The sequence below is a fragment of the Pezoporus wallicus genome, unplaced genomic scaffold (genome assembly GCF_028554395.1).
Source record: "Pezoporus wallicus isolate ANWC-B61680 ecotype Strahan unplaced genomic scaffold, APGP_CSIRO_Pwel_v1 contig_4161, whole genome shotgun sequence".
In the NCBI taxonomy this organism is placed as follows: domain Eukaryota; kingdom Metazoa; phylum Chordata; class Aves; order Psittaciformes; family Psittacidae; genus Pezoporus; species Pezoporus wallicus.
Genome location: NW_026639584.1, coordinates 2,788,821 through 2,812,738, shown reverse-complemented (window position 1 = coordinate 2,812,738; position 23,918 = coordinate 2,788,821). Strand labels below are relative to the sequence as shown.

The window sequence follows — 23,918 nt, the reverse complement described above, 5'->3', positions numbered from 1 at the left end:
CTTTGGGAAAGCTGATGTTCTCCGAGTTCTTACCTTTACATGTGAAAGACAGAAATTGCATAGATACGTAGCAGACAGAATTTAGAAAGAAATTCTGTTATGACATACGTATCCCAGGCAATTTAAGAAGCCTTACTTAACATTTGTAGTTGTCTGCCTCCACAGAAAGTATTTGAGTGGAGGGATTCAGGAGTTTTCAGTTCTCAGCTTCCCCATCTTTTCAGCCTCTTCAATAAATAAAAGTCTAGTTGGCCCATTCTCTCAACTCAGCATGTATTCCTCTCTCCCAGCACATCTGTGAATAGTTATTCCATACATTCCTTTGTTCGATATCTATCTTAAAGAAATATGGGGGGTGTTGGGTAATTTTGAAACATGTTTTCTCTAGAATATAAAAAGGTAAAAAAAAGCAGCAGCAAGGAAGCCAGTCACAGCATCTTGGTGAGAAATGCTTCAGTGCCACAAAGCTTCCCCTCTGTGTGCGTGCGCTCTGAAACGCCAGCTGCGCCGCTGTGGTACTTGAGCAGTGACACCAGGTTTGTGCTGCACTGAAAGGTCTGGTTCACTCTTGACCATTTTCAATTTCTGTGACTCTCCTGCTTTGAAGACCTGAGCTAGTGCTTCTGCGTGGCTCTCTGGCCATGCAGAGCTGTCCAGACGCACTCAAAGGGGCCTCACCTCTCAACCCATACTATTTTGCATTAACATAGGTTTAGTTACATGGTTTTGGTTAGAGTTTATTTTTGTCAAAACGTTACTCTGTAGAAAATAGCTCCTGTGTGCCTAGCATAACACTATGCGTCATTTTATTTGTATACCCTTTCTTTGGCGTTAACTAAGCCCTGCAGGCTTTGGAATTGAAGGATTAAAAAATAACAATAGCAAATAAAAAGCATAATTTTATTTTCAGTGTTGCTAGGTACCTCGTTCCATGTACCTCATTTATTATTTGCGAGATAGCTGTAGGCATACCAGCAACTCACTGAAGGAGTGAATGGAAAATATGAAAACAGTGATTATCCTCTAAAATCCAAATTAAACAGGCTATTGTCACTGCTGCTTTTCTGTAATTTCTCTGTATTCTGTAGGTACCATCATCAGACTACTTTTATTTGTTACAGTTCTGTAGTTAACAGCTGTAATGAGAATAGGATTTAAATGTGATTTAAATGTAATTTAAATGTTGCCCTTGAAACTCACATGTATCTTGTGAGCAAGAAAACTCTGTGCTGTACAACATACATACTCTCTACTGCTGGGTATCTTTACTCATAGGACCACCTGGTCCAGCATCAGTTCAGGTCAATGGAAAGACTTCACTGACTGCCAGTGGGCTTTCGGTACGGACATGTGAAATGAGGTTAGCTGGAAAGACAAACAAGAGATAGTGTGTTCCAGACTACAGCTGCACTACACATACGGTGCAGCTTTGGATCAGAAGGATGCAGCAGGTGTAACCTCTTGATTTATGTCTGGGTTTCCATGTACAAACTGAGTAAAGGCTAAAAACACTGTCCATTTCTCTAAGTGGTTATAACATATCACCTAGAGTGATTCTACTTTTTCTTTCCTCCATATCTCCTATTAACTTTTTTACTTTAATTGTACAGAGAGGCTACCTATTCCTTCAAAGATTGAAAGCATTAAAAAGAAGAAGATTTCTCTAATTTCTCCTTCCCTGTCTGCCCTTTCCCTTCCTTCATTTTCTGGAATGATTTACCCCAGCATACGTGGAAGTTCTGATGATTATTGAGGTTTAGACTGAAACTACAAATTATTCAGACAGTCTTTATATTTTGATTTACTTGAAATGTTTATTTTGGGGTTTTAAAGTAGTTTATGCAAAGGAAAATCTATATATGCCTCAGTAGCTGGGTGCACATGTATTTATATACCTGGAGCTTCTGAGTACCAATGGAAAAGGTACTGAAAAGGAAACAATGAAAAGGTACAATGAAATTGAATGAAAGGTAAAAATTCAAATTTGAAAATTAAATTTGATTTGAATTTTTCAAATTTGAAATTGAATGACAGGTAAAAATGAAATTGAAGGTACAATTTTCAGTACAAGGTACTAAAAAGGTACAGTGAAAAGAAACTCCATGTAAAATTTACCCCAAAGTGGATAGAGTCTATGAGGTACTGTCTACCTTCTAGAAATTTATTTGCTGAGTCAAAAAATGAATCAATCAATCACCTCATATTTAGCCTCAGAATAGTTTTACTGTAGATGAAACCTATGAGTATTCTCTCATAAATATATCCAGACCTCTGGAGATCACCCAGTGCAACCCCTGCCAGGACAGGACACCCAGAGCAGGGCACACAGGAACGTGTCCAGGTGGGTTTGGGATGTCTCCAGGGAGGGAGACTCCACAACGCCCCTGGGCAGCCTGTGCCAGGGCTCTGCCACCTGCAATGTAAAGAAGTTCTTGCTCATGTTGAGGTGAAACTGGTTGTGGCTTAGTTCACGGCCATTGCTCCTCATCCTGGCACTGAGCACCACTGAAAAGGGGCTGGCACCATCCTCCTGGCACCTGCCTCTGAGACACTGATCTGCACTGATGGAATCCCCTCTGTCTGCTCTTCTGTGGACTGAACAGGCCCAGCTCCCGCAATCTCTCCTCATAAGGGAGATGCTCCAGACCCCTGAGCATCCCTGTGGCCCTGACTACGGCAGTGGTGGTTGTTTTCTAGATTCACTATTTGTTTTTCTGTTGTGGCTATGAGAAACACTTTAATTTGTATTGTTATAGCATCTTCTAGTCCTCTCATGGACTGTGGCATTGTGGAGCTACAAACAAGTAACAAAATCTAAGTGCTTCCATACAGGAGCTTTCTTTTCCTAATTTGTCTAAGCAAAGGTCTCCATCCTTTTTGATCCTTTTTCTCCATTGATACCGAGAATGTGAAAAAGGATCAATGTAGTAACTGTAAACATAGAGTTGTAGTTGACTAAATATTCCTCATCCTATTGACATGTTCTCATTTTTCATAGTGCTTTGGTAAGTAGTGTCCTATTTTTCTGATAATACATTATTTACTTACCATCCTTGGTAGATCCTGTTCCTCTTGGTAATAGGCACAGTCAAGAGACAGAAATCTAATTGATTCCTAGACAAAGGAATTCAACTATTTTATGGCAAAGTTACCACACTTTTCCTTAAGCCATAGTCTTCACATGTTGTTATCAGGAGCTTTGTGCTATGTATCACCAAAGCTCCTCTCTCTGTCACCATATGTGCATGGGAATGGATAAGCTGAAGAAATGTAAGTGCTGTTTTACTTGTAAATAGGTATGTCCCTGTTTTAAAGCTTCAGTTAGCAGTCCCCCAGGCAAGTCACAGGTTGCAGTAGTGTCAATCTAGCACTTTAAACAAGCACTTTCTTCTTTTTTTTTTTTTTTACCTAGCTTTTTGACATTTTTCCATTAAGTATACAATAATAGAAAAGATGAGTAGAATTTCTCTACACACCAGGAATAGCAACCTGTCTGCTTAGCACGAAGGGCTCTTTTCTGTGCCATGACTGAGAGCTTCATACTATGGCAGATTATTTCTTAAGGTTAGATGTTGATAGCCCTTCTCTCTAACTGCCTTGTTCTGTGAGTGAATTCATAAGACAGCCAGGAGGCAATGCAGTGTTCTGTGTGAGCTGGGAGTGCAGCATGAAAGCAAGCTGGAACAGAGCACTTGGTGTTAGGATATGCTTCGTACAGTGTGCATGTCCAGCAAAGACTGTATTGTATGTCCAGCTGGGAGAACCAAGCACTTCCTGAGGCTCTGGAGGCTCCTCAGTTAGACATTTTGTGACCTTGCCCAGTGTCAAAACCTGCTGGAGGGTATCGAGACCCATTAGCCACATGCAGGTGCTGTGTGTGACCAGAATGTTCATCAGTACTAATCACTGCGCACATGCACATATAGAAAGATTTAAATCGAGTGTGCTATTCAGTGCACTGCCCAAATATAAACTCTTTTTAGAAGAAAACTTGTTATTAATAGATCATAGTGGAGCTCTGTTGTCAGCAGAGCTGCCAATACGTCAACAGGCTGTTAGAGCAAGTTTTGGTCTAACAAACTATAATACTATGTAAATATTTGCTTGAAGAAACAAAGTTATAAACAGAAATGCATATATGCACACATGCATATATGGGAACACACGTAACCATGCCAGATGTCTAAAGAGTTGTCCATTACTTAGAACTCTTTTGAAAATTAATACAGCATTCAGTTAACAGATCTTTTAAGGGAGACATTATTGTCAAAGTACTTGGATCTTATTATAGTCAGCTGCTGGTTTTTAACCCTTCCTTCTGATATTTGTGTTACTGAAGCACCAAGTCTGTCTTTGGAAGGCCAGAGTTTAAACAGACACCATAAAGGTAGCATAGTGTTACCTAGCAACACCATGTCTAACCCAGTGATGCTTGCTTCTCTCTTTAGACTAAACGCAAAGTCATGTCCCAGCTGCACGTAAAACTTTCAGAGCTTCTGCTAGCTCCCCACTGTTCATGTTTTCATCTTGCTCATATGATGCAAAGCAAACTGCTTCAGTGATTTAATTCTCCTCGGTGCCTCATCCTGTGTGTATATTCACAGTTACTCTTTGGTTTTCATTTAAAACAAATAATTTGTCCTACAGTATGATGCCTCCTCTCAAACATTATTATTCTGGTCATTCAAACAACCTGACAAATGAAAGAGAGGAAAAAATGCCTTGAAAATATATTACCTGTGCTGCAAAATAAGTGCAATTTTTTTATAGCTAAGCTATGTAATGCCAAAGTAACCTTACAGTTAAGTGAAAGGGGGCTGTATTTTTTTTATGTGCAAAAGCCCTGAAATAAAATTTCTAGGACTTGTTTTTAGCTGCTGATAGCTTTCTGCGTAAAATATACTGAATGGTCTGGCAGAGGCCTGGTGTTTTACTCCACAGAGCTTTGGTGGAGATGAAGCTGCTCTGCCAGTGCTAGAAATGATGCAGTATCCGGCACCTGGGTAGGAGCATGCACAGGAACTTTGGTTGCTGTTATGAATAAAGAGCCTTTTCTGTGGGACAGCTGGGGTCTCAGAGGTCTCAGCCCAGCACCTTCATCAGGCCCAACATTCGTTTATTTTTGGTTTTTTTTAAGGAATATGAGAAACTTTCCTAATCATATCAAAAATTAATGTGGCTGTAGACTCCTTAATCACTATAAATGTCTCAGGTAACAATGCAGTGAGGAAAAGTAAAAGCAGATCCTTACATAGTATGATAGAGTCGTGTGAGTACCAGGGATACAAGGCAGCTCACTGCTCCCACACAAACTCTTGAAGCAGTGTGAAAACCAGTACGGGATAGGAGGAGCTTCCCTCCATCACCTGGCTACAGCAAAGGCAGCTGGGAGGAGCAGAAAGACACAAACTCAGAGCTGTGGCTTTCTGAACAGGTTTGAGGAAACACAGAGACAATCTGGTGATCTCTGGAAGGCTGCTCAACCTGTAGCACTGCTAGGAAAGCTGTGCTGGTTTGACAGTTGCTCCTGTTCCCGGTCACCTGCGGAGGCAAAGGGGCACAAAGGCAACTGTCATCTTAGTCTTTCTCCAGTGATGCACATCTGAAGTGGTGCTGCTCTAACAAAACAGATGTATTTGATTTCAGGATATTTCCTCCTTCACAGCTGCTGCAAAGAGTATCCACACTCTGGTGGGGTGCCCATTAGCTCTTTGGTACTCTTAAAATGCCTGGGGAAGTGGAGTGCTTACTTAATAGTCACCCCTTGGGATTATGGTGGCAAATGCAAAGGACTAACCCAGCCAGTCAATGAGACCTGAGAGGGCTGCAGCAGGTCCCTGCAGACCTTGATGCCAACAGTGACTCATCACTGCTGGTGCAGGGGAATATGAGAGAGCATGAAGCTGTCTGAGCTGTTTGGAGATTAATTTTCTGCCCAAAACCATCAGCAGTGAGATTTATTATTCCATGTCCTCTGGTGGTGGTAGAGATGGCAGGATTATCTACTTCCGACCCAAACAAGGGAGTCTTTGAATGACTGGGACCCAACATCTATTGTCAGTAAGGCAACATGAAAAGGTGTGATGAGAGGTCTGCTGCAGGAGTCATAAACCTTCTATCACCTCAGACAAACAGACATGCTTGTGTGGATTGGGTGTTGACGCATTTGATTGTAGATATGAAGGCTGGAAATTGGTTTTCTTACCCTTTTTTTTATAGTGAATAGTCAGTAAGAGACTTAGTTTCAGGAAAAAGCAGTCAAAGTATTCTGTTACCTATGGACATTCTGGTAGAACATATAAGCACCTTAGCTAATGAATATTTTTGATTTTAATTCAGCTCATGCTATACAATGTCATGTGATATCCATAGTCAATTCAGAACAGGCATCTTTTGGGGGATCTCTCTTCAACGTGCCTTTTGGAAAGCATGGAATGTTGTCATGAGTACACTTAGTGTAAAATAAGTAGGTCTTTTTAGATGGCTGCTAAAAATACTTTTATAGCTATTTATTTAAACTGTGTTTAGGGAAGCTCTGGAGAATTCTGCACTGCACAATACAAAAGGCACTCTGAACATTGACAGGCTTGTTGAAGAAGACGTTCTCCCTCACGTACGTGTATCCACACACGTACATTGGGAAAAATAAGAGGCTGTGATCTTCTGTCAGCAGACTGTAATTTCTACCAACGCAAGGTCTTAACCTTTACTGGGTCCCCAGGGTACACGTTAGGTCTGATGGCAGGAGTGCTCCTGCCTTCTGGCTTGAGTCAAACCCCCATTGCTCTGAGGTATTCTATGGCTCTGGGCCAGGCGAGTGCTTGTCCCGCCAACAGAACCAGCTCTTTTGTGTGCACAGTGATGTTGTGACCGGTCTGAGCGGCAGCGTGCACCGGGGCCTTGTCCTCACCTTCTCCATTTCTTCAACCAGATGGGTGCCCCGACCTGTGCAACGGCAATGGGAGGTGCACGCTGGGCCAGAACAGCTGGCAGTGCGTCTGCCAGCCTGGATGGAGGGGGCCCGGCTGCAACGTCGCGATGGAGACGGCCTGCGCGGACAGCAAGGACAACGAGGGAGGTGAGCACAGCCCTGCGGCCCCGGTCCCCACGCAGCGGCGCGTTCCACCGCTGCCCTCGCGAGTCATTTCCTTTCAGAAGGACCTGGGCTGTTGTTGCTGTCAAGTGCTGCTCACACCGTCACCGGGGCTGAAGGGCCCTCTGGAGATCACCCAGTGCAACCCCTGCCAGGGCAGGGCACCCAGAGCAGGGCACACAGGAACGTGTCCAGGTGGGTTTGGGATGTCTCCAGAGAGGGCTCTGCCACCCTCAACGGAACGAAGTTCTTGCTCATGTTCAGGTGAAACTGGTTGTTACATTTCTTTTGAAACAAATGAGACCAAGTGAGCTGTGGCCTTGTGCAGGGACATGGTGACCCGCAGGGACATGGTGACCCACAGGGACATGGTGACCCGCAGGGACGTGGTGACCCGCAGGGATGTGGTGACCCACAGGGACATGGTGACCCACAGGGACGTGGTGACCCGCAGGGACGTGGTGACCTGCAGGGACATGGTGACCTGCAGGGACGTGATGACCTGCAGGGACGTGGTGACCTGCAGGGATGTGATGACCTGCAGGGACGTGGTGACCTGCAGGGATGTGATGACCTGCAGGGTCATGGTGACCTGCAGGGACGTGATGACCTGCAGGGATGTGATGACCCACAGCACAGGTCAGGAGCGCATGGGCAGGCGCAGTCCCACCCCAACCCACTGAGCCCGGACAGAGCTTTTCCTGTGGCTGTGGGCGCAGGTGAACGGCAAGGCAGCTGCTGGTGTGCACAGGCATCGTGGCTGGCTGGCCCAGACATTTAGCAGTGCTTTTCCTGCTCTGTGCTGGAGGCCAGGGTCACGCTGTCGTGTACACAGCCTGTGTATGTGGCTGTACTTGCTGTCATGTTCATGTGCCAGACTTTGAAGGGCTGAGCGAGGTGAGCTGAGCAGTCACATGAGGTAAGGCTCTGCTTACTGTCAAAAACAGCTGTAGCATATCTCATTTTGCAAAGCTTTCCGTGGTGTATGTTCTGTGGTATTTCCTAAAACTGCAAGGAAATATTTGGCTTATTTGAATGGCTGCTTCAAGAGTAAAATTGCCATTAAGGTTAGTGCTTTAATTCTATGGAAGATTTTAGGGTGTGGAAATTGTTCATAAGTCCCAAACTGAGGAACAGGTATATTTGGGTTTGATCGCATGATAATAACCACATCTGAGTATCACCCGCTAGCTTAACCTGTAACTCCTGTTAGTTCCTAGGTTTCACATGTGATCAGTGCTACAGAAATACTTGAAAAGTTCTAGAGCTGATTCAATTTCAGAAAACTGGAACTTGCTTTATCTCTGTGACTGAATTAAGACCAGAATCTAACTGCCAGATTACATTAGTTGCCTTTTAACTCTACAACAAAACCCACTAAACTTGTGTTAATATCCAGTGTAAGAAACTAAAAGCTGAACTGCTCAGGTTTGCAGATTTGACAGGCTTTGAAGATTATGGAGGAAAATTTGAAAATGGATATGTCATCAGATTCTCATCAAAGTAAAGAATGAATATGGGAAACATTATCAGAAGTACTTGTATAAGACATTTGTTTACCTATCCAAGACCATATTCTGCACTTGTGAAACAGGCAAATGGGAAAAAATGACCAGGGGGAGCATTCAGCTCTTCATCCCAATTTCAAATTGCAGAATTCTAAAAGTCTGTCAAAATCAAAGAATACATAGAATAAATATGCCTACAACAGATGTGTAATATTAATCAGCATTAATGTGGAAGGTGCGTGGTTTCTGGTTTGCCCTAATTGCACCTCAAAGAAAACTTTGGTCTAGCTGAAGGCTAGAAAGATTGAGGGGAGAACACTTGGGTCGTTGAAGGTTGCTTGCAGGTTGAAGTCATGTTTTTCCAGAGGCTGGAGTGGTTGCTGCTCATTGTTCCATGTCAGAGTGTAGATGGTTTGGTAGTCTATGCCTGTTCCAAGGTCCAAACAACCTCAAAAGTCCATTTGACCCACACGTTTCACATGGGGATTTTATGATAAAGGCAGAAATGAATCCTTTGTTTTCTGACCCTTAGCTCAGGAGTTCAACCCAATGGTCATTACTACCCTCCAACAGCCTCATCCTCATTAGGTTTCTGTAGTCTTTCTGCAGGGGAGATCAGGAGATGTCCAGCACATGCTCAGCTGCTCTTTTACATACACTTGTAAGCTGTACCTGAAAACATGAACAGACAAATGCTTTATATCAGCCACGCCATGTTGTGTGCACAGCTCAGGTGGCACAGGCTGCATGGCACTGCAGAACTCTGCTGTCTCTCTCATGCCTTGGTGATTTTTGCTGTTTCAGTTTGCTTTATTGTATTTTGAATTTCTGATTTCTTTGAAATGGCATGGGGTTCTTTCCAATATGTGCTGTAAGGACAGAGTCTTTGTCATTCCCATCTGTTTGGCAAATCATCAGTCATAAGAGTGACATCAAAACTCAAAACTGGATATAACATTAATTACTTAATACTTGCTATCTTAGAGTGCAGTTCTGCCTTTGCCTTACTAGTCTTTACATGTCTGGTTCACTACATATCTGGCCAGGGACACATCCTGTGACCTATACATTTATCAGTGCTAACACAGGGGAGAGCACAGGAGTGTGCAGGAACGGGGAGGAAGGAAGATAGGAAGGAAGGAATATGTACTCTGTGCTTCCAGCTGCACCTTTGTATAATTGTGACTGAGCATATAAAGGAGCAGATAAAATTAAGTTTTCCCGTTAGACAAAGCTGGAAGCTGTACCATGGGAACCAATGTTAAAGATTCAGCTAGTTACCAGAACCCAAAGATTTATATAAAGTGCGAGATTATTGAAAGTTAAACAAATTTCCTCTCCTCCCAGTCACTCTTTCATTTGCAACTCAACCAAGTTTATTTGCAGCAAAATGTTGAACACGCCTGCTGCTCCATTACCAGCATTGCTCTGCTAACATAAGCAAGTTATGTTAAGTGGAGTAGTAGTGAAGATGCAAGCTGTTCTTTCAAAAGGCAGTAAGGTATCTAAAAATACAGGTTTTGCCTAAATGAGATCCTTATCTGGACAGCTGAACTTCCTTTCTTTCTGTCCCTCTATTCATGTTGTTAAAGTAAGTTGCCTCAGCAAGTCACTTGGATCATTTACTGCCTTCCATTCTTCCCCATGCAGCAACAGATTTAACATATTTTGGAGCATTTTCACTGTTCAGCCATTCTTACTGCAATTGTATCTCACAATCAGATTCAAAGGCCTTGGGCCAAGTCTTCATTTCATGGATGTCAAGAAGAGCATTGCCACTGACTCCAAAGGGATTCCCATTTGTCCTGTTTTGTCTCATTATCTGCCACAATGCGAACTCTATACCATAGTTCAGAAGGAGAAAAATGAAAGATTATACTTAATATTTTTCTTCCATTTTAGATTAATGCCCTTTAGTTGGCTTATTCCTAGAAGAGGCAGATGTGTCCCTGTCTTGCTGAGACATACAAATCTTCATTTTAAATGGGATGTCAATGTGCATTACTCAGATAAATAAAATGGGTTTCCAGAGAAGAGCGTCCAAAGCTGTTCTCTCCTCCTCGGGCTGTTCAAGTAGAACTGTGCATGATCCAAGGTAGCACTGGGAAATTCACTTGTATTTGTCCTTGCCATCCTATGTCAAATCTAGAGATGGGCTTAACTGGGCCTTCATTATGAACCTATTCAGGGTAACTATGGTGTGTAGGGTACTTTGCTGAAAAAGCTTGAAAGTCCCTTATTTATCCATCTGTTGTCTATTTATGTATCTTTAAGGGGGAAGCTGAACTGAAAAGTAAGGGGGTTCTGGCACTGACTCACTTTTAAAATCTTTCGAACTTGGAAAATGTTTCTGTTTTCCAAATCACGTTTGTATTACACAATTTACTCACTGTGGCCACTTCTAAATCTAATCCTTTCCTTAATCAGTCCCTCAGTAATCTAATAGTTATTAAGCATCTTTTGGAGGGATTAGAAATAGCTTTATTTTAAGACCTGTAATTGTGATTACAGTGTATAATCCCCCCAATAGACATGTATAACCCATTTAAATCATTGTGGATTTATTTTAGGAAATTAAGGGATTGGAAATGATATTGTGAGGAATGGGAGAAGGTACATTGCTTTTTAAGTCATTTCTTTTGATATATTCATAAGGAAACCAATATTTATACACATCTTTTTACAATAACTATTTTATAATAAATTGCTTGTTCCTAAATTGAAAAAGGTTTCTGGTATCTCATAACCATAATCTCATCTGTATAAATTGTGCATTTTTAACTAGATTTCATTTTAGACCTTCCAGTGCCTCCAAGTAAAATGGACAATGGAATGTATAGCAAAAAAATACTTATTTTCTAAAGAACAGTTTCACTAGATGTTGAATGCAGATGATACCAGGAGCTCATGTTTGAGGGGCCTTTGTTCTGAATTTAGTGGGATAATTTGGGACAGCTACTTAAGAACTCTGTCCTCTTCCCAGGCAGCCCTGGCAGGAGCCCATACTGCCCTCTGGGGTTGCTCCTTCTAGGCTTTTCTTTTCCTTCTTTCTCCTTTCTCCCACCTTTTGTATCCATTCAGAATTACTCATGTTTATGATCTTTATTAGCCAGACAGTAAAAATTAGGTAATCTCAGAGAAAGATGAACAGAAACTAACCCAGGTTTTGCTAAATGGGTTTGTTTCTGATTTGATCAGGATGGAGAGGACAGGTACAGGCAGGGTAAAAAGAAAAAGAAAAATGCTCAAAATGTAATTATCTGGACTAAAATTGGGTGGTGAAGAGAAAGAAGCTACCCATGGCAGTATAGAATGCTAAACTAAATGGAATGAGGAACTCCTTGTTTGTTATGCAAAGTGGGACATTCTTTTCAAAACACATTTTAATTTATTTCCACTTGGCTTTCCAAAGTGAGCTGTGCCTATCTCCGAAAGGAAATTTTGCCCTGCAGTTTGTTACTATATAGCTGTAACCCCACCAAGAAGTACAGTTGGCAGTAATTCTGTTTGGCACAATACATTAAAGATAATGAATGAGGGAAAGCAGCTCTCTGCTCCAGTATGAATTCCCTTCAATTCAGGAGAAAAACACATTTTTAGAGAAGTTCACCGTCAGGACAGTGCACTCGGCTGATTGAAAGGCTGTTTATTTGAGTTGTCTTGGAAAACTCATCTCTGAAATTAGACAGAAAGAAAATAGAAAGAAAAGAGAAGTGTCTTTCTGCAATAAACATTTAGAAAAAAATTGCTCTTAGAAAATTACAAATCCTGTGACTTGATACTGCATCAGGCTTGTGACATTTAAGATAATACAAGTATTTCACAGCACAAAGGCAAATCATGTAATTTAGCTTGCCTCAACAAGCATTGCCTCAGCAGGGGCCTCTAATTCAGCACAGACAAAAGATTTTATGAAGTTCTCAATATAAATACCCAGAATACTCTTGGCACAGAAAACACCTTCCCAGAGCCTGTACAATAGTCAGTTTTAGAACATTAAATGTAATGAGTACTTGAAATCTATTGTGGATGGGGGCCAGAGTGAGTCGTGTAGGCTTGAGTAGAAAATCTGTATCAAAACTAGACATTATGTAAGTTTGACAAGAGCTAATGAGCGTGCTTGTCTGTGATTTTGCTAAAACTCATGTCAGCCTCTAATCGCCTTTACACACATTAGCCAGCTTATCCTTACACTGTCCCTCCCGGGATATGTTACTACAATAACATACTCTTATAACCCCATGGAGAACTGAAAGCAAGAAATTCAGTGACTGCAAATTCCATGGTTTTAAAAGCCCCCTGTCACTGGGTAAAGTGTCTGTGGGTGCACTAGAACTGAACAAAGAGTTTTGTCATGATTGTTCTCGTCGTGGAGCCCTCCAGGTCAGCTCTGCTCTAAGCCATATGTGGAGCATAGAATTGTGGAATGGTTTGGGTTGGAAAGGACCTTAAGATCATCCAGTTCCAACCTCACTGCCATGGGCATGGATGCCTCACCCTGGATCATGTCGCCAAGGCTCTGTCCAACATCAGTTGTCCGCTAGTATTCACAAGCTGTGTACCACCACTCTGAGCGTGTAGCTGGAGCTACACCTTCAGTAGTCATTTCCAGCTGGTGCTCTTAGGGATGAGGGGTTTCCCAACTGCCAGAGCTCAGGGCAGCACAGGGATCCTGAGTGGGCAAGGGAAATGAAGCTGTTGCTTACCAATGTCATGTGCCAGGGTACTTTAAAACCTCACTGGGGAGTTTTGGGGGCATTCAGAGGCACACTCAGGTTACACGTAAGCCAGGTTTATCCTATTTAACCACAGTTCTGGATTTACAATCCAGCCTTTCCTGAAAGGCAGCTTTGGTTTAGGTTTAATGGTTCCAGAAATACTCTGCTGTGCTCACAGCTCATTTTAAGAGCCAGTGGTATAATTTGGATATCCTGACAGTTCACAGAGAGGCTTCCCAGTCTGGCTCATTGAGGAACAATTAGATCAGGTTACAAAAGTGAAAATTCGGGTTAAATATTAGGTAAAACTTCCTGGTAATAAGATATCCTGGGCTGTGGAATAGCCTGTCTGTGGAAACAGTTCTGCGTGCAGCTCTAGAGTTCTATTAAAATCTTTCTGTGTTGGCACAGAGAAAGCCTACTCTTTTGATAATCTGATAGAGCATCTCAAATTCTTTCACCTTGGGTATATTAATACTACACATAATTAAAATTGGATCATGATAAATTAACTAATTTGCCCTGAGAGTGATCAAAGGGCCTTTTGCCCTCAGGGTTTGTAATAGCTGCTCTTCCCCCCCTCCATTTTAATCATCAGTCTGAAATGTTTACTGGAAAAAGAAAAATTTCCAGGAATTACACTCTGCGAGTCCCCTGCTCCTGAAGCTGGTGAAGTGTAAGGATGCCCTCTGCTGAGCAGGGGCTCCGGAGCTTTCTTCTAGGAACAAGGCGGGGCTGGAACTAGGTGTTCTTTAAGGTCCCTTCCAACCCAGACTATCCTGGAATCCAGTCCCCTGAATGTGACAAGAAATCTATCCAGTGGTGAAAGACAACTGATGATGAGAGGTTCTAAATACATTAGCAAAAAATACATCTCTGTTCCTGCTCAGAGTTTTTTAGGCATTGTCATGATGTTCAGGACGAACACAGTTTAAGGCCCTTGTGAAATACGGCATACATGAGTACATTATTCTACTTAAATATAATAGTTGAAAATTTTCTTCTTGCTGTAAAGTAAGTCTGCGAAAATGCTTGTTCAGTTTTCAGAAAGGGAGGAAATGTATGCACCCACTAGCAGAAGTGATGTCTTCAAGAGGAATACCATGTCACTTGCTTTGTTCCTGAAAAGATTTGGGAATTCAGGAAACCACAAGCAGCAGTGGAGAGCTGATCCTGTGCTGCCAGTTGAAATCAGATCAAAAGTTCCTATTTTTTCTTCTCAGTTAAAGCCAAGTCAGGACTTCCTCTGGTTTCAGATTGTTGAAGGAGGTTGAGCATCACCTTAATTCCTCCTACAGTCTCTTTCCTTTAGTATAGAGAGTTTTAGAAAGCTACTAACTGGCGACTTAAAACTCGGATGAGTATGCTGTGAAAAGGAGCAATATCTCAGTGAGGCTACTGGTGAGGGTTTTGTCATTGAATTAGCCAGATAAATAATTCAGTGTACCTGAGGAGATCTGGAAGATGACAAGCTCTGAAGTATGTATTAAAAAACAAAGTACTGAATTCTAATTAAAATCCATGCAGTTTTCTCTTACAGAAGGTAGGGATTTTTTTTTCTAGCCCTGGTTTTAATCAACTGATTCTAATGCAACTAAATGATTCTGTAAGAATTTGCTTCATATGTAATGGTGCTATACAGCTGCAGAAATGAGCTGTTAGGAATCTCATGAAATGTAAAGCCCTGCACCTGGGGAGGAACAATGCCTGGCACAAGTGTATGCTGAGAAATGCTTCTTTATCCTTAGGAATACTGAGCACTGGAGCTGGGTGCCCAGAGAGGTGTGGAGTCTCCATCCTTGAGATATTCAAAAACTGTCCAAGCATAGTTTTCAACAGTCAGCTTTTGATAGCCTGGCTTGAGCAGGATGGTTGGACCACAAAAGCTCCAGAGGTTCCTGCCAACCTCAGCCATTCTGAGATAATGCCTCTGGATAGCAAATTAGGCAAAGATGACCTAGAAACAAATACATTCTGACAGCAATCAATACTCTTTCATACATAGAGTCAGAGCTTTTGGAGCAACGAAGTAAGTAATAGCAGCAGTGCAACTCTGAATGCAAATAGAGTAGCAGTGTGTAAGCCTGTGACACTCAACAGCAGTGCCCAGGTTGTGGCTGCCTGTGCTGAACAGATCCATACATCGGGTCTGTTGTTGCAACAAGCTGGATCAGCTGGTTGGCATAAGGTAAAAATATCCTAACGCTGAATCCTGCCATCTGGGAATAAATTAGTACAGGAGAAAATAGCCATATAAGTAATAATGTTTCCAACAAGTGAATGGTGCATATTTATGTTAAGGTATATTCCTGTCTTTTCAAAATATTCTTGTGAGCATCTGAAAGTGTGCAAGTCTGAATGCACATACTGCATAAAACCCTTCCTACATGAAAGGAATCATACACAGGTTTCTCCCTGGTATTGAATGGAGATGTTTCTAGCCTCCCAGGTCCTGAACTAGCAATTCAGAGCAGTTTGATTGCCTGCTTGATTGTTTGTGAGATAACGGTGAGATTGGCAGTGACAGGGTAATTTACTGAAGATTGCAATGTCAGACTATATCCAAAGGGGCTTGCGAGCATCAAGATGTGATTCGCATGACTGACAGGACGCTGAGAGATTGATATGCCAATTGAAAGTTCATGGTGCCATCAGAAGTGCTCAGTTGCAGCATCCCATAATCTGCTGCCTGATGAGGTCATTACAGACATAACATATGCTCACCTCTAATAACAGGTATAGCAAAAATATGGTGCAGCTTGAACAGGTAAATGTAAATTTATCAAAGGCAGTAATTTATATGCTGTGTTTTGCTTCTGTTATTTCTGATGTGTTGGTAGGATTCTGTTGACTGGTGGTCATATGAATGAAAGAACTGAGCAGACTGAACAGTGGTCAGCTTAAAGTTCATGGCTGTGGAGGTGTCACAAACTGAGAGAGAAAGCAGGATGCGGAGCAAAAGTTCTCAGAGCTTAATAGGAAAACTGCCTTGAGTTATAATCTGAAGCTAATGGTGCCCTTAGAATGATTATATAAAGCGGGTGGGAAGAGGACTGTAGCAAGAACGAAAATTCCTACCACCACACTGGAAAGGATTTCAAGATGAATGCAGCTTTTAATGTGAGCCGGCGACTGACCTTACAGCAAGGTATAGCTCTTGCAACAAGGTAGTTTGTCTAACTTAAATTTCCTTAGAGGGCTGAATGAAACATTGTCAGGAAACCTTGGCAATTTTGGTTTTAAATCAGAAACAGTCATTTCAGGCACACATGGGCCATTGGAAATACCAGGCTGATTGTAAAATAAGAAACCTTTTTATAGGTTTGGGTTTTTCTTTTGCTGTTGTTTTTCCAGTTACCACTGTGTAGGGTAGTGCTGGTCTGTTGTGCATTTGAAAAGCTTTAGAATACATGAATCATGATCGTACTCTGGAGTAATTTTGTCAGCTAACCTGCTGGAATGTTCTCTCTTGTGCATGGTCTTCAGTAGGTGCCCAGGCCGTATTTGTACTCAAAAATCAGATTAATATGTCCTGGGGAGTCTGAAAGTTTACAGACCTAAGTAGATTGCAGATTGGATGCCTGATTCTTGCCAGAGTAGATGAATAAATGTTTCTGAATTGTTAGAGGGTAATATTTTAAAGTAAATGGCTATTAATCTCTAAATTACAGTAGAGCTCCATTGAGAGAACATATTTCAGTTAAATGATAATGCCAGTGGAAAGTATGATGCTAGAAGTGGTTACGGTATGCGCTAAAAATAGTCAGTTGTGATTTATCTCAGTGTACAGATCAATCTCCCTGATGAGGATTCCATTTTAATTTCTGGCGTTTAAATTCTAATTTTTCTTAAAAATACTTCCTAAGACATATTCTTGATGGACAACCTAACATGTAATGTGATGACTGAACCCACCAGCTCTGTGAGTGATCCTTCCTGACTAAAGCATGCAAACAAGTTCTGAATCAGATATCTGTGGGAGGTGGGAGTTCCAGCAGCACTTCTCTATTGCCCAAATGGGTACAATGTAGTTTGTATCTTACTTGGGTAATGACAACTTACTCTCTCACTCCTGTCTCCTTCCCTTATCTCCCCAGACTGAGCAAATGAAATTAAACAACATAATTCTCAAGAATCTTAAAGTGCAGTAAGGAAATCTAAAACCTTTGTAAAACAAACAGTTGGAAAGCTTTAAAAAAACAGAACAAATACAACCAAACAAATAAAAAAATAACCAAAAAATTCCTGAACTTCTGCCACTATTCTTTTTTTCCCAGTTTCAACTCTTAAGAGATTTCTTTGGGATTAATTCTCACCTAACACTGGTTTGAATTAGTTGTCGCAGTAATGGTGTTTAACCAGTGTTCTTGGGACAGCCTCATCCTCGTTGGTTCAATCACCAGTTTTATGGCATAGGGATGTTATGGAGTGTAAGCATTAAGGTTTTTCCAGTTCCTTAAGATGTCCATTAGATGCTATTACTTGATAGCACAGTGCAGCTGGCTGACTCCAGATGACTCTTACCTTTCAGATGGCTTGGTTGACTGCCTGGACCCAGATTGCTGCCTCCAGTCTACTTGTCAAAATAGCCTGCTGTGCCGTGGTTCACGTGATCCCCTTGACATCATACAACAGAGCCATTCAGGTTCCCCAGCTGTGAAGTCATTCTACGATCGGATCAAGCTTTTAGTGGGGAAGGACAGCACTCACATCATCCCAGGAGAAAATCCCTTCAACAGCAGGTAGCAGCTATAAAATATGATGCTGTGTCTGTGCAGTTGCATTGTTTGGAAAAATTCCTCCCAGACACTTTATTCATATTTAAACATGAGATGTTGCTTTCAGATGCTTCATGTGTTTGCATCTGACGCATCATTCCCACTGAGGGCACGGTCTTGCAATTTGTGGTGTGACCTTTATTTTATAGCACTGAGTTTTATTAGCATTTTAACATATTGGAAACCCCTAGAAAAAGATTCCTTCCACTAGGCAGGAGCTTCTGAGTTTAATATTTTATGAAGACTGCAATCTAGAACAAGGGAAAATGTAAACTAGTTTCCAATTAGAGATTGCATTTTATTTACTGCCCTTAACACAAGTTTCAATAATGGAATAACATTTCAAATTATTCTAAAGATACATTAACTTAGGGGGGATTTGATTATGTATTCCGTATATAAATCTGTTTTACTTGCATCATCAATGCATCTCACTAGGTTTTCATTTTATTCTTTGTTTTCTTTTCCTGTGTTTGTTCTTATTATTAATTGTATGTTTATAATGATTGTAAAAGCCAGCACATCATTAATTGATGTTTGATGCCATTGTATGCTTCAAGAAAAGGGGTGTTCCTATTTGTCAATATTATTTAAATATATCTCCATGGAAAGATGCTAAGAAGTTGATGAATATGTTAATTATGTTCATATTGCCAAGGTTAAAACTGGAGAAATAACTTCATTTGAGATAGTGCCCAAAATATTGGACTTCATTACAGGAAACTCTTTTTTCAGTCAGGATTTCATTATAGGCTCACTGGGTGAGGCAGAGCAAGCCACTAAATATTTGTCTGTAAAATGAGGATCATAACATTTCTGGATGCACCAGGCAGGTCCCCATTGTATGTTCAAATGATTTCCATATTCTGTCAGAAAATCCCTGTTGGATCCTACTTTATGTAATATAGACTTTATTCTATTCTATAAAATACTCCATGCACACATGGAGTTTGGCAAAATAATAGGAAATTGTTAAATTGCTCTGGTTTCATCTAATTTGTTGTGATTTTTTTTTTTTTCTCATCAGCTCTGTAAAAATAAGATGAGGGAATTGCTGCAATATTTTGCAGTGTTACATGAGAAAGAAAGCAAGGCGAGAGTGAAGCTTACTCATTCATGGGCTGAGCAATTGTTCAAAAAGGAATCCAGGCTACAGCATAAAAGACATCCAGTCCATAGGCTGGTTGGTGCCTGCTGCTCTCTATGTGTTATGATCACCAAAATTTCCTGGAGTTAAGAGGAGCAGGCAGTTTCCTGTGCCATACTGTATGTAATGAGTGCTTGAGCCGCTGTCTCATTAAGCCACCCAGAATGAAAATGAGTATTCCCTGTATCTGTATTGCGCTATCATCTAGAATGTTTAGTTGTGTTGCTAACATGGTCCAGCGCTTCATTCCTACAGCTTGAAGTATTGTACAAAAGCAGGTGATTATCCTTCCAGATTTCTAGAGGAGTATCGTGACATGCGGATGTTCTTATGCCACCCAAGAAATACTAGAAACTGTATTAGAAATAATCAAGCTGTGTAGGCATGGGTAGAGGTTGGAGTCTTCTAAACAGTATGAATTAGAGCCCTAGACTAAATGGGTGCTGGGGACTTCAATCCTGAGGCTCTTTGAAAAAATCTCATTCTAAATTTTAGCTTTATGTTAAGTATCTTTTCTAGGGTTGCTGGTGGCAGGAGTTTTAGTTCTGTTTTATTCATCTGAAGTGTGTCGTGTGTTTTAACACATCTTTGCAAATGGCATATTAATGACATTTTTAAATTGGCCTTAACCTCTAAGTCGTGAAGGTGCTTTTGAGAAATCTACAGCTCAGCTGTTATTTTTGGTACCAATTTTAGGCAAATCTAATACAAAGTGTCAAACTGAAGGTTTTAAAACTAAGATTTTTGACTTTGTAAAAGTGCCACAGGGTTAGATTCCAAGTTTCACATTTATTGAAGCTGCCACAGTCTCAAGAATAGCTAACAGGACAGATAATGCCTTCTCTCTTTTCTTAGCTCAACCTCTCATTCAAACCGGGACAAAATAGTGGTTATGATTTTTTCCAGTACTAGCATAAGAAAAAGAAAGTTATTTCCTACTCTGCTAAAGCAGTAAATAACAAAATGCGTTGATTGCAAGAATCACCTATTTTGTCAATTTTAAAGATATTTGAAAGATTGCAAAATGAAAGTTGTCCTCTCTGTGACTATCAGTCAACATACTACTTCTTATAAATCCAGATTTAAGCTACAAATTTTCATCTCTATTGTGTCCCATATGTTGGTGTTTTAGAAATGAAAAGTATTAGCCACAATGTTCTTATTCAAATTATTTCCTGAAGTATTAAAACTGAAGGTAGAAAAAATTAAGTCATGAACATTATTAGTTTTCTTCTACCATATGATGATTTCTTCCTTTATCTGCTTTCTGTACTGTTCCCCTATAGAAGCTTGAGTGACTATCTTCCTACAGCTATTTCTGTATGTTTGTAACACAAAATAATTCCAGCAAGAACAATAATGCCATCTTGGGCAGCTTCTATTAAATTCCATATTCTGTTATGAAATGTTGATTTTGCAATTAGAATTTGACCTGAAGGGTCAAGTAATGATTGAAAGTTCTGAAACCAAAGTAACAGAAATGGTTAATTTTCATTAATTTCTTTTATGTAATATTGAAGAACATATTATACCGTGTTTGGAATAAAAATGGAAGGAAGTAGTGGTTGAATTGGCAGTTAATACAGTTAGAAATTTACATCAAGTACCTTGAACATCTCAGAGTTAATAGAAAAGACCTGAAAACAATCCCTGATATTCATAGAATCATAGAATAGTTAGGGTTGGAAAGGACCTTAAGATCATTAAGTTCCAACCCCCTGACATGGGCAGGGACACCTCACACTAAACCACGTCACCCAAGGCCTCGTCCAACCTGGCCTTGAACACTGCCAGGGATGGAGCATTCACAACCTCCCTGGGCAACCCATTCCAGTGCCTCACTACCCTTACAGTAAAGAATTTCCTCCTTAGATCCAATCTAAACTTCCCCTGTTTCAGTTTTAACCCGTTACCCCTTGTCCTATCACTACAGTCCCTAATGAAGAGTCCCTCCCCAGCATCCCTATAGGCCCCCTTCAGATACTGGAAGGCTGCTATGAGGTCTCCATGCAGCCTTCTCTTCTCCAGGCTGAACAGCCCCAACTTTCTCAGCCTGTCTTCATACAGGAGGTGCTCCAGTCCCCTGATCATCCTCCTGGCCCTCCCCTGGACTTGTTCCAACAGTTCCATGTCCTTTTTATGTTGAGGACACCAGAACTGCACACAATGCTCCAGGTGAGGTCTCACAAGAGCAGAGTAGAGGGGCAGGATCACCTCTTTGGACCTGCTGGTCACGCTCCTTTGGATGCAGCCCAGGATACGGTTGGTTTCTGGGCTGCAAGCGCACACTGAAGCCGGCTCATGTTCATTTTCTCATCAACCAACACCCCCAAGTCCTTCTCCTTGGGCTGCTCTGAATCTCTTCTCTGCCCAACCTGTAGCTGTGCCTGGGATTGCTCCGCCCCAGGTGTAGGACCTTGCACTTGGCATGTTTAAACTAGTGCAAATAGATGTGCTCTGATGCCATCTGCTTAGAGCCATGCCGGAATTGAACTGAATTGTGCCAGGTTTCAGGCAAGCAGCTCAGTTTGATCCCCATGTCCTGCAGCTCAGATTGGGTGTCAGGATGCTGGGTATCAGGATGCTGGGTGTCAGGGTGCTATGCCTGTTGGTGTGCATGGAGCTGCAAAGACTTAGGGGCAGCTCCAGTCCCTCCAGCACAGTCTGTTCAAAAATGGGGCTTTTCTGCCTCATTTTTGATCCTATAGATTATGGATTACAGCAGGATTTAACTCTCTCCCTGTTTCCCCAGATTGCTTTCTCCTTTTTTCATGTTTTCCATATAGAAAAGGAAACCATCTAGAGGAGACGTACATCTACAAGGATGTCTTTTCCATCTCCCTTTGACCATGCAGCTTTCCCCACTCACCAATCTGCTTCTCCCAGGGTACAGGGAATGTGGAAGGGAAAGGAGCTGGGGCATGGAGACTCCTCTCCAGCTGGGAGAGGAGAGGGGCAGGAACAGACTGGCCATGCAGGAGAGCAGTGCAGCAGGGAGCAGTGGGACTTGCTGTTTCCAGTGCTCGGAGGCTGAGGAGGCAACCAGGTGGGCAGCAGCGATTTCTGCCCACTGTTCTTAGATGCAGCAGAGTACTCTCAAAAGAGAACAGACTGACTGTGGCTCACATGTGAATGACCCCTCTTCTTCTCCATTAGGTTAAGCAAAGCTGCTTAACCTGTTGGCTAAGAAAACTCTGGCCTTAAAGTCCTTTCACCTGCTGACAAAGTTGAAAAGTAAAGGTTGCAGATCAGGACCAAATGCAGTATACAAACATCAGTCACACCCTAAGATGAAGGAATATGAACCTCGGTTTGGAAAACTGGTTGTATAAAAGAGGTATGACATTACACTGTATTCGCCTAGTGTATGAGGCATCCACAGACACTCTGTTGTACCCAGGGAGGTTTTTGAGAAGTGCCCAAGTATTGTTTCAGTGGGACTTCAAGGTCACAGTTCTGACATTGCTGAATATGAGACAGCTTTCTACTCTGCAAAGCCTCCTTAGACAGTGAAACAAAGCCTTGTTAGACAAGGCACCAACTCCCATTCTGTATACACAGACCTCACTGCATAGGTCAGCAGTATAAATATAAGTATATAGATGACACTGGGCCAACATCTTCAGTATCTTCTAAAAATCTTCGGATTTAGAGTAAATGAGGCACAAATGTTCCACTACTCAGTTTATAAGCCACGTAACTTTCGTAACTAACTTTAATACCTTTAATTATCTTTCTTCTTCAGTCTCGTGTCTCTCATAAGAGGCCAAGTGGTGACTACAGATGGAACGCCTCTAGTTGGGGTCAACGTGTCATTTGTCAAGTATCCAAAGTATGGCTATACCATCACTCGTCAGGATGGCACGTGAGTTTGCTTGCTTCATTGTGTCTCTATTTCAGATAGTGTCTTTGCTGATTAACAGATGGTATGATCTAATGGAACCATGTGGTACCATGCATCGCATTCCTCCCAGGGCAAAGAACTATTAAGTAAACACAAAAGTAATTTTTCACATGGCACTTTGAATGCTAACTGCGAGTAGATATGCAAGGGCTGACTTCTGATAATGACGTCTTAGCAGGCACACTCCTTTCCAATAAATTGCTTTGTATCCATGAAAACATTTGTGGACTACAGTAATATCCAGCTGAGATCAGAAATACTGCATTTTAAAATGCAAGGCAGGCAAACCCTGCTAGGGAAAAAAAAGTATCATTATAGAAGAGTATATTTTGTTAAGAGTTCCCTTCTGACTCTCTTCCCTTTTGAAGATCCACTATCTTTTGAGCTTCTTCAGGGTAGAATGTAATCAAAAGATTCTAATTGAATATATTTAGACAATTTCCTGCTGTGCAAAAAAGTGCTTTTTCCCCCTTGTATCAGCTGATTTGAAATGCACACAAATTCAGATAAACACAAATCAGACTGTCGGGGTTTATCTAGTTTCCTGGCTATGGTAACTAAACCAGTTTCTCTGTGACACGTGCATTGTAAACATTTGCCATTTTATCTTCATCTTGCATGCAAACAATTGAATTGAAATAATTGAGTCAAATGAACTATAGGGAGTGTTTAATTTCCATATTTCCCAGAATATTATTCTGTTATAATAAAAGCATACTGTGCTTGACTTCAGTGGTTTCATGCTACAGTAAATGCTGAACTGAACTGTA

General features: G+C 41.4%; 1 protein-coding gene across 6 annotated transcripts in view; it reads left to right on the top strand.

Annotated features, from left to right (window-relative positions):
- TENM2 (teneurin transmembrane protein 2) overlaps positions 1-23,918 on the top strand; it is a 679,035-nt gene that overhangs the window by 617,548 nt on the left and 37,569 nt on the right. For all 6 annotated transcript variants that reach the window (XM_057415147.1, XM_057415146.1, XM_057415150.1 and 3 more), the window contains 3 exons: positions 6,932-7,078; positions 17,851-18,061; positions 22,990-23,109. In XM_057415147.1, the coding sequence (XP_057271130.1) occupies positions 6,932-7,078; positions 17,851-18,061; positions 22,990-23,109 (478 nt within the window). The remainder of the gene's footprint in view (positions 1-6,931; positions 7,079-17,850; positions 18,062-22,989; positions 23,110-23,918) is intronic.